The sequence below is a fragment of the Thermoascus crustaceus genome (assembly GCF_041956765.1).
Source record: "Thermoascus crustaceus strain CBS 181.67 unplaced genomic scaffold VTN00scaffold_6, whole genome shotgun sequence".
Classification (NCBI taxonomy): Eukaryota; Fungi; Ascomycota; class Eurotiomycetes; order Eurotiales; family Thermoascaceae; genus Thermoascus; species Thermoascus crustaceus.
The window spans coordinates 658,715-669,490 of record NW_027192532.1 but is presented as its reverse complement, the minus strand read 5'-3'; the positions used below and the strand labels follow the sequence as shown (position 1 = coordinate 669,490).

Here is a 10,776-nt window from a genome sequence, read left to right as displayed (position 1 = left end):
AACTCCCCCTCGACCACACCCCCTCCAACGCATCCCCCTCCGGTCCCTTCCCACTCACTTCCGGCCCTCTACCGAGCAGTCTACCTCACTGCTTGAATCCATAGGCGAGAAGAAGGGCAGCCGGCGGTCTTCTCTTTCCTCCTCCCGCTCTGTCGACTCCGATCTTTCAACCTGGACGGACACAGGTGACTTGGCCGAGCAGCTTGCTGACGCCGAAGATCCTCTTCAGGCCCATCTTCGCAAGTCTTTTGACGAAGAATTTCTTAGACAGGCCGGAGCCCGGCCTCGAGGGAAGAAGACAAAGCGGGTGCACTACCCGGAGGAGCTGCTCGGGGAGCAACAACGTAGAATCGACAAGGAGGTGATAGAGATACCCCGGCCTGCTCCCAGACGTGTTTCTCGGACAGAGCGGATCCTCGCAGTCATCATGTCTCCAAGCAATAGACAGACTGCCCAGATGCATGGCTTAGTGGGCAAGCCATTGCTGTCAGTTTTCTCTTTCTCCATAGAATGCTTTTTGGATAGACCGCTGATGTCCTGCTTAGGTACTTTACTAGTGTCTTTGTATCATTAGGTGTTTTCCTTTTTGGCTATGATCAAGGCGTTATGTCCGGCATTATCACGTAAGTGCCTAGCGTGCTTAGGAGGACAGCTTTCTAAGTCTTGTTCCTCTATTGATGCCGATTGTGCACTAACCGAAAGGCAGAGGTTGGTATTTCAAGGATTACTTCAATCAGCCATCGCGAGCCGAGATTGGCACTGTCGTTGCCATCCTCGAGGTTGGAGCCTTCTTCGCGTCGCTACTTGTCGGTCGGATCGGCGACTTGATCGGGCGCCGTAAGACTATCCTCTACGCTTCTGTGATCTTTTTTGTAGGCGGTGCTCTCCAGACATTTGCGAACGGTCTTCCCATGATGATAGTAGGCCGAATTGTCGCAGGTTTGGGAGTCGGAGCACTCACGACGATCGTGCCTGTCTACCAGTCCGAGATATCCCCACCTCACAACAGGGGGAAATTAGCATGCATTGAGTTCACAGGCAACATTAGCGGTTATGCCGCTAGTGTCTGGGTTGACTACTTCTGTAGCTTTATTGACAGTAACTACGCGTGGCGTTTGCCGTTGCTGTGCCAATGCATCATGGGCGCCCTTCTTGGGCTGGGAAGTCTCATCATCTGCGAATCTCCTAGGTAGGATTAAACCCACGCTCACCTCACAAATGTTCCAGAAGCAACTCGTGCTAATTATTGCGACCAGGTGGCTGTTGGATAATGACCATGATGAAGAAGGCATGGTTGTCATTGCAAATTTGTACGGGAAAGGAGATTTGCACAATGACAAAGCCCGACAAGAATATCGAGAAATAAAGATGAACGTCCTCCTTCAGCGACAGGAAGGCGAGAGGTCATATAACGATATGTTTCGGCGGTACTACAAGCGCGTATTCATTGCAATGTCAGCCCAGGCATTGGCGCAATTGAATGGCATTAACGTCATCTCATACTATGCCCCGCTCGTCTTTGAATCCGCAGGATGGGCAGGCCGCTCCGCTGTTCTTATGACTGGCGTGAATGCGCTTTCTTACCTTGCATCCACCGTTCCGCCATGGTACCTTGTAGACCGTTGGGGGAGACGTCCGATACTTCTCTCTGGCGCCGTCGCTATGGTCATTTCGCTCTCATTGATTTCATATTTCATCTACATTGACGTCCCAGCCACCCCTACCCTCACTGTTATTTTTGTCATGATCTACAATGCTGCATTTGGCGCATCTTGGGGACCTATTCCTTGGCTCTACCCTCCTGAGATTCTGCCACTAAGTATACGTGCCAAGGGTGCCAGTCTGAGCACAGCTGCAAATTGGGCCTTTAATTGGCTTGTTGGAGAGGTCACACCCATCCTCCAAGCTGCTATCAAATGGCGGCTATATCTTGTTCATGCCTTTTTCTGTGCATGTAGTTTCGTGCTTGGTGAGTGCATCATAGACTGTCGCCCTTGGATATACCCCTACTGACAAACACTCCCAACAGTTTATTTTCTATACCCAGAGACCAGTGGAGTCAGGCTGGAAGATATGAATCTGCTCTTTGGAGATGCCACAAGCACCATGCCTACCCCCGCTACCCAGGCAGAACGAAGTTCTCTTATAGGCGCAGGGTCACCCGTTCCGTCCCTCGATATCCGACGTCAGCAGGGGCAATTTGGAACAGAGAGTGCCATTCCTGGGCTGGATATCGACCCTCCAAATATCAGCGGCGACAATAATGGCAAGTTTGTTCGTCGAGCTTCCCGAGACGAAGGAGGCGGCAGAAGTGAAGGGATTGGAGGTTGGATTTCGAACATGGTTAGCCGGAGCAAGGATTCGGGAAAGAAAGGGCATAGCAGCCAATATAGACGCCTCGATCAGGAAGAAGAGTAGAGCCCACTTCAAGGACCATCTATTTGTCAAAGGGGTTCATGGAAGAATGACCGGCCTGTTGCGTTTCCTTAATATAGGAGTAATTTCTATTTCATTTCTATCTTGACGGGATGAATCTTACACCGGGCCTCGGGAATTTCTGGAAACCGACCCACCAAGGTTCTAGGCTGGCGTTGATACCTCCACTCTTGTTTTCTATACTATACGTCATGTTTCGGCTGTTGTTTGCTTTTGTCACCAGCTATCTGTTTTCTCTTGTATCACTGTGGTTCATGTTTGGTTCTTGTCAGGCCCTTCTCTGCTGGCAGGTCTCTTCTATCCACACATTTCAATTGTATTTGTCGGTTATAATTGGGGATAATCTAGATGAAGATGTTACGTATTTGTTCATACATACCACCTACCTAACCTATGCAGAACGTTTTTGCGCAGTGAGCTTGGACAAAGTTGCTGAAAACTGGCATGGCAAATTGGGTCTGCTGGCTGTTACCTATATATGTGTGTGTGAGTGTGTGCGTGTCTGTGTATGTCGATTCGACTGTTGCATGCCCTTTACCCAAAATCAATGTAGTAATATTAGCTATGAGTGATGATCCTACCCGGGACTCATCTATATAAAAACATACTAAGTAGGGTTGGAATGTAAACGGCTGAACAGTTTGAAATTTAGACAAACTTGCATTTCCAGGCTTCTGGACATGCGAAAATTGGAACACATACAGCGCTAAGGTTAGCTCTGGCTTTCCTGGCATGCAAGTTCTGTAGGTCCTGTCGTACAGTACATGAACCGAGCCGACCCCAAGCGCCACCAAAACAACGCGGCCCGAGCGGGGGCTCGGCGTCCTTGAAATAGCAGCCCTGAAAGTTGGCTCTTTCCGGCTCACATCCTCCCTGTCTTTCTCTTACTACGGCGGAACGTCTTTCGTTTATTTTTTTTTCCCTTTCAACTGTCTTATACTCTCTGCCAACTTCCTCATCTGCGAACCTCCGGAGTTCTCGCCCTACATCCTCTGGACGTCCCCCGGAAATGCCGCTCTTCATGCAAGCTTGAACTCGTCCCTAATAGCTCTTGCGCATCCCGACGCGAATCTAGTTCTTGTTCCCGGGCTAGGGGATCTTCTTTGCGCTGCAGTCAGCTCTATCCTCACTCCCAGCAACCTCTAGTGATATATCGTTTGACGATCCGGCAAAGGCACAGCAATGGCAGCAACCAACGCGGCATTCACTACTGGAGCTGAACAGAATGTCGATCTGAGGCGTAGGAACGTCCCGGGCGCCGAGAAAAGCGAGGGAAACGTTGCATCACCGGCGATACATGATAACAAGAAAAATGGAACTCGGAAGGTACGGTAGTTTTTACATCTCTACCGGCGAGATTGAAGACGAGTCATTTATATCTCCTGGGAGGGCGCTAATGGTGATTTGATCCAGTCCAAGTCGTTTCTGACTGTCCTGGATGAATGGGAGCCTGTAGTCGCACCCTTACTCTTTACGGCTCTCTCGTTCTTCACCCGGATGTACCGCATTGGTCGCTCAAACATCGTAACATGGGACGAGGCTCAGTAAGCCCGGTCTAAGTTCCTTTGTTTACGTCAAGCTATTCAGGTTCTAACATTGACCATCTTCTCAGCTTTGGCAAGTTTGGCTCGCACTATCTGAAGCGCGAATTCTACTTTGACGTCCACCCGCCGCTGGGGAAGATGCTGGTCGGCTTGTCCGGCTTCCTCGCAGGATATAACGGGTCTTTTGAGTTCAAGTCTGGAGAGAAGTACCCAGAGGATGTCAACTACACCTTTATGCGCGTCTTTAACGCTTTCTTCGGCGTTGTCTGCGTACCTCTCGCCTACTACACTGCCCGCGAGCTCAATTTCCGCAGAGCAACGATTTGGCTGGTCAGCTTGATGGTGCTTTTCGAGAATTCATATGCGACGATCTCAAGGTTCATACTACTTGACTCTATGTTACTCTGCTTTACCTTTACCACAGCACTCTGCTGGGCGAAATTCCATCGATTGCAAAACAAAAGCTTCTCGGTTGAGTGGTTTACTTGGCTCATCCTAACAGGCTTGAGCATTGGCTGCGTCTGCAGTGTGAAGTGGGTTGGCCTGTTTTGTACTGCGTTGGTAGGCGTGTATACCGTCGAGGATCTCTGGAATAAATTTGGTGACCTAAAGATGCCAAAGGTCAGTGCAAAAATATCCATGGAGATATGGCTTGTCAAATTCTAACTCCTTGAAAGGCCGTGCTCGCCCAACATCTAGCAGCACGCGTGGTTGGCTTGATTGTGATTCCGGTCCTGGTCTACATGTTTTCGTTCTATCTGCATTTCTTGATCCTCGAAAACAGCGGTCCCGGAGATGCGCAAATGAGCTCACTTTTCCAAGCTAACCTGAAAGGTACTGACGTCGGCAAGGATAGTCCACTTGAAATTGCATTGGGTTCGAGAGCCACTCTCAAGAACATGGGTTACGGAGGCGGCCTTCTCCATTCGCACATACAAACCTATCCTGAAGGCTCGACGCAGCAGCAAGTCACTTGCTATCACCATAAAGATGCCAACAATGATTGGTTCTTCTACCCTAACCGTTATGAACCGGAATTTGATCCTCAGGGGCCATTGAAATTTATTGGCCATGGTGATGTTATTCGTCTGATTCACGCCCAAACTGGACGAAACCTACACTCCCACACAATTGCTGCGCCTATAACCAAGTCTGACTATGAAGTGTCCTGCTATGGCAACACTACAATTGGGGACGACAAGGACCATTGGACAGTCGAGGTGGTCAGCGATGCAGCCTCGAGGGACAGATCAAAGATTCGGACTCTGACAACTGCCTTTCGGCTCCGGCATACAACTCTTGGCTGTTATCTACGAGCTGGAAATGTCAACCTTCCTCAGTGGGGATTTAAGCAAATCGAAACTACATGTGTGAGGGAGAATAATCCGCGCGATGTCTACACCCATTGGAATGTAGAGTCACATTCAAATGAACGACGTGAGTTTCCACGTTTCCGAATAGTGACAGTATATACAGACGCGGACTGACACTCCTCACTTAGTCCCTCCCGGCGATCCAGGCTCGTACAAGTCGCCATTCTTGAAAGACTTCATTCATCTTAACGTTGCAATGATGACTTCCAACAATGCCCTGATTCCCGATCCAGACAAACAAGATGATCTTGCTTCCAAATTCTGGCAGTGGCCAATTTTAAATGTTGGTCTTCGTATGTGTTCTTGGGATGATAACACGGTAAAGTACTATCTCCTGGGAAACCCTATTGTCTACTGGGGGAGTACAGCTAGCTTGGGTATTTTCGGGTTTATCTTCCTGTGGTACCTTATCCGTTGGCAGCGTGGGTATACTGAACTAAGTCAAGCGGACATCGACCATATCCATTACTCTGGTCTGTATCCAGTGCTAGGATGGGTATTGCATTATCTCCCATTTATGCTCATGTCCCGTGTGACATATGTTCACCACTATTACCCGGCACTTTACTTTGCCATACTAACTGCTGGCTTCTGCGTGGATTGGTTGACCCAGAGCATGAATCTGAGTCTCCAGTGGGCACTTTACACAGTTTTATACGGGGCAGTCATTGGGCTGTTTGTGGTGTTCCGAGCCATTGTGTTTGGCATGGAAGGATCAAATCAGCAGTGGGCTCACCTGAATTGGTTCAGCGGCTGGAGAATTGCGAACTAGGTCTCCTTTATAGCTGTTCCCTAAATTCCATGTTGGCTATTAAAATCAACTTAGCAATAATCGAAGGGAAACTCATTGATCTTCCTGATCCATTAAATGGAAAATGACATATCTATCTTATACCAATGCAGTTTTAAAAAAGAGAACAAGGATTTTACGGCTTAGTGCACGGTGCAACGTGTCTTGGAACACACACGGAGACGTATATAGAGTACTAGAGCATTTAACATTGAAGTGTGGCCGTATAGGAGCTGATATGAAAGCCAAACGTGAAACCCTATTAAGATCCGAACGCCAACTTTTGCGAATGGGTATTGCCAAATCCCAAATCCCAGATCCGATGAAAAAGAAATGTCAGTTTTGCCCTAACAGCAACTGCCTGACCAGCCGTTTCCACCACTTCGCATGGCGTCATTTACCCCGAGAGTGATTGTTCGGGGAGCTCCCCCGTTGGCTCCACCTGTGGCTCCATATCCCTTGACGCCGCTTCTGCGGTCGGTGAGGTCGTACTTGCCCGCTTCAATGTTGCGATAAATCCTCTCGGCAACCTCAAGGAACGCCCGCTCAACGCCCTCGCCGGACTTGGCACTCGTTTCGATATAACGGACGACGTCATTCATTCGGCACCAGTTCTCCGCTTCCTGCCTGGTGACACGCCTCTGATTTACATCTGCATCGTCACCAGCCAGATCTCTCTTGTTACCAACTAGAACGACAACGATGCCTTCATCTGCAATCTGCCGCAAATCTTGAAGCCACTGTGTTACTGACGCAAAAGTAGACGGCCGCGTAATATCAAACACCAGCAGGGCTCCTGAGGCGCCGCGGAAATAAGAGCGTGTGATGGACTTGTAGGTCTCTTGGCCCGCTGTATCCCAAAGAGAGAGCTTCATCCGTTTCTGGACAGGTGGATCCTGCAGCCTGAGTGGCGGACTAGGAAGCCCAGCCGGGGTGGATTGTTCCAGGAAATCCTTCTTTGGAGATGCGAAGGAAGAGGGGGGGCTGCAGGATGGTTGTCTGTCAAGATCGATCCCTAGGCTATCTGACGCAGGAGGTCCAACAGGGACAATCCGCGAACCAAACTCAACACCAATTGTGACATCGTGTGTGGAGGAGAAGCGGCCTTCGCAGAGCCGGATGGTGAGCTAGCAAGGAGCAGGCGTCAGTATCTTGAGCCTGTCTAGGATGAATGGAGAGTGGAAAGAGAGAGACTCACACTGGACTTGCCAGTACCGGAATCACCAATGCAGACAAGCTTTGCGATGTAGTCCCATGGCTGTGACATGAAGACGAAGGGTGGTGTGTCTGATGCCAGTCAGGGAAGCTTTCTCGAAGTATTTAGTCCTCTGGGAATCTGTTGGGGTTGGACTGTAATGAAGCTCCAGTGGTGGGGGAGAACAGCAAAAGATGGATTTCTTAAGTGTCTGATAGATCAGTAGTGAAGTGTCTGATCAGCTCATGTTCAGGTGTATGATTTAGGGATTCTAATGTCTGTTATACTGTCCGGCGTGGCGCCTGTGAAGCTGTCTGGCGCCTATCAGTGCTGAGTCATCTATCGCCTTCGCCCATGACATGACGGAGAGATGCCCATTGCGTATCCTTGTCCGTCTTCGTGCTTCCTGCTGACCGCCGACAACTGACCGTGCTTCTCATTTCGTTGTCTTCTTGTTCTCTGTCTTCGCCGTCTGTGGGTTCTGGGTTCACATTCTCCCGCCAGTCACAAGGGTCCCTGTTCATGCTCTCCTCATCTCCCATCATCCATCCACTCCCCGCTCGTCGGTAGCTACAGCCGTCGGCTCTTGTTACAGTACTGCTCACCGCAACAGACGCTCGGGTCGTAACCGGGGCCTGGATTTGATGAACTCTACACCACTCGCCGGCGGCTCGAGAACGGGGAACAACAACATCACCCTGTCTTAAAAAGAACCATGTTCTCAGAGTGTATGTCGCTCCTACCAGTAGATGCTGGGCTTTCCATCTGCCACTTGATTCCACGTCGGTCCTGAATTGTTGCTAACTCCCACCTAGACGCCTCGCGCTTCCTCGCCCAGTCCCAGTCCCGGATAGCTTCCCGGCCTGACGAGGTGCATCGAAATGGCGCTGATCGTCAGAGGCGACCATTTCAGGCCAACTCTCGCTTTCCGGCCTCCCGGTCGTACTTGCAACGAGCTATGGGCAATCCTTATCAACCAGCGACATCTCAGATATCCCACTTCCCCTTCGCCTCGCGCACATCGGCCCAGGCTGCGCCTCTCTTCTACAGCGCCACTGACGAGTTTCGTGAAGAGGATGACGAGCAGGAGCATGAGCGGGAGATTGCGGACCTCTATGCCCTGCAGAGGTCCAGACGGCACTTTGGCACCAGCCATCTGGAGGAGTCTTCGGAACTCGAGGATGATGATGATGATGGAAGAAGTTCGGATACCTCAGGGGATCGCCGGTCAGGCAACGGTCCTGAAATTTACAGAGGGGAAAGCATCAAGAGCTCCTGGCGTGGCGGAAGAGTTAGTCGCAGGGGACGTGACCTTCAGGTCGAGCCGTTGCCAGAGCGAAACGAAAGCGAATGCGGGGACAGCGTGAGCCGCGGTAGCAGCAGGGAGAAGGGTAAGATGGTCGATGTAGGTCTCGAGGACACGCTGAGGAGCGATCTCGAAGACGTCGAGCGAGAAGGACTCCCGGATATTAGAGACGAAGATCCACCCTCTGTCCAGCAGTTTCGCAAGCAACCGCAGGCCTCAGGGGATCATTTCCAGGCCAGCTCTTCATTCATGCCTCGCGAAACTGATAAGCAAACCCTGCTGGATAACCCTCGACCTCCGAGCTCGGCGGACTCTTCGATTCCTCCCTCAATGGCACAACCGGGCTCGGAGCCCCCATTGCACGACGCCTTCTGGGGTCACCTTTTCCTGCTATGTCTAGCTGGACTGTTCGCAACGGCGTTCCTTGTCTATCTGCACACGTCCGCACCATCTGGAGACAAATCTAGATGGGGTGACACTGTCTACATGACAGTCCACCGATCTTTCTTCCTTCTCAGCATTTACACCCTAGTTTCGGTTTTCGTCTCCTTGCTCTGGCTTGCCTTGTTACGCTCCTACGTGCGCCCTTTGGTCTACGGGATGATCGTGGCTGTTCCAGTTATCCTGTACTCGTTTTCTCTATATCCGTTCATCTCAAGCTTTAAGGGGACATGGCACGGCACGAGCATCCAAGACAAACTGATGCGGTGGGGCTCGGCAGTCCCGTTCATCATGGCCAGCGCTTGGATCTACATCGTCATCCAGGGTCGCCATGCAACTGGTAAGGCGGTCAGTATTTTGGAATTCGCTTGTCGCATCCTCGCCGCAAACCCTGCCCTACTTGTTCTCGGTCTCGTTACCCTCACTAGCATTGTCTCGTGGACGTGGTTGTGGATGCTCATGTTTTCCCGGGTGTTTCTTGGAGGACATTTCTCTGGGTCAAATTCTTTTGTCATCGATGTGAGCAGCTGGTGGTTAGCAGTTTATTTCATCCTAGTCTATCTGTGGTCGCTGGCTGTGATCGCTGGAATTCAGCGAGCTGTCACGGCTGCTACTGTGAGTCAATGGTACTTCCACCGTCTCACGGTTCCCGCACCCACGTCTCGCCAGATTGTTCAGGCAGCACTCGTCCATGCCCTCACGACTCTCTTCGGTACGATATGTTTATCGTCACTGCTTGCATTGCTCATTAGGCTTCCTCTTATTTTGCTCCCAAGGCGTATCTCCTCCATCATCACTCTATTTGCTTACTCTCTTGTCCCTACACCGATCGCTGCCCTCACAAACCCCTTAGCTCTCACTTACGCAGCCATCCATTCGCAACCTCTTGCGGTTTCGGCGCGTGCTCTCACTCAAATGATTTTCCTTTCTCCCTCCGCGGCAGCCACTTCTCTACATCCCCGCTCCTTTTCTCGATCTCCCGGAAGTTCTGCACCGCTTCCCTCGTACCGGCTTTCGAAGCTTATCTTACATGCCACGCGCTTTATGATGTCTCTGGCCCTTGGTTTTGGTGGATGGGTCACTACTGCACGAAGTCTGCATGTTCCCGACGGCAATGGCACAATGCGCGGCAGCTTGTATGCCTACGTGGTTGGGTTGATTGCGGGAACAATCGGCTGGGCTGTTCTCGGGGCGATGGAAGGCGTGATCGCAGATATTGTAGATGCCGTTGTTGTATGCTGGGGAAGCGAAGTGGGAGGCTCTGGCCGAGAGGCTAAATATTGCCGAGAGGCCGGATGGCTATTTGGCGAAGACTGGCATAATGCGGATTCTGGAAATCTTAGGCCCTGGGCGCGGGTCTGATTCTCCAGCTTCGATTCCAAGGGCGACTTACCCGGACTCAATTTACGTGTGTAACGCAACGTCAGTTTACGGCGATCTCTTTCTCATGAATTATAGACCCTCTCGATTCGATTCGATTCCTTGTCTATCTATCTATCTGTTTCCGAGCCTTTTGATGTTCAGAATATGTGGAGTCACTGTCTTCGTTTCCTGACGGATATGGGCTTCGATATGCTTAGGTCAGTTTTGGAGTTTGGTATGGAGTAATGGGCCTTGGCAAAGGACAGTGGTAGTATCGGGTGTTCAGGACTCTCCTTTTTTGACGCTGTCTCTTGGGTAGTGAATACATT

At 50.8% G+C, this 10,776-nt stretch overlaps 4 protein-coding genes across 4 annotated transcripts; 3 read left to right on the top strand and 1 right to left on the bottom strand.

The window, feature by feature from the left end:
• Positions 1-427: 427 nt before the first annotated feature.
• VTN00DRAFT_8599 (uncharacterized protein) lies at positions 428-2,418 on the top strand (the record flags this gene model as incomplete). The annotated part of the gene is made up of 5 exons (XM_069435469.1): positions 428-486; positions 546-623; positions 707-1,189; positions 1,257-1,969; positions 2,030-2,418. 5 exons carry the CDS (start codon positions 428-430, stop codon positions 2,416-2,418), a joined length of 1,722 nt encoding a protein of 573 aa, XP_069285413.1.
• Positions 2,419-3,618: 1,200 nt separating this feature from the next.
• VTN00DRAFT_8598 (uncharacterized protein) lies at positions 3,619-6,125 on the top strand (the record flags this gene model as incomplete). Its single annotated transcript, XM_069435468.1, has 5 exons — positions 3,619-3,762; positions 3,850-3,980; positions 4,049-4,601; positions 4,658-5,417; positions 5,482-6,125. 5 exons carry the CDS (start codon positions 3,619-3,621, stop codon positions 6,123-6,125), a joined length of 2,232 nt encoding a protein of 743 aa, XP_069285412.1.
• A 365-nt stretch (positions 6,126-6,490) lies between these two features.
• VTN00DRAFT_8597 (uncharacterized protein) lies at positions 6,491-7,410 on the bottom strand (the record flags this gene model as incomplete). Its single annotated transcript, XM_069435467.1, has 2 exons — positions 6,491-7,270; positions 7,342-7,410. The coding sequence occupies 2 exons, from the start codon at positions 7,408-7,410 to the stop codon at positions 6,491-6,493; spliced, it is 849 nt and encodes a 282-aa protein (XP_069285411.1).
• A 643-nt stretch (positions 7,411-8,053) lies between these two features.
• On the top strand, positions 8,054-10,447 carry VTN00DRAFT_8596 (uncharacterized protein; the record flags this gene model as incomplete). Its single annotated transcript, XM_069435466.1, has 2 exons — positions 8,054-8,066; positions 8,154-10,447. 2 exons carry the CDS (start codon positions 8,054-8,056, stop codon positions 10,445-10,447), a joined length of 2,307 nt encoding a protein of 768 aa, XP_069285410.1.
• Between the last annotated feature and the right edge of the window lie 329 nt (positions 10,448-10,776).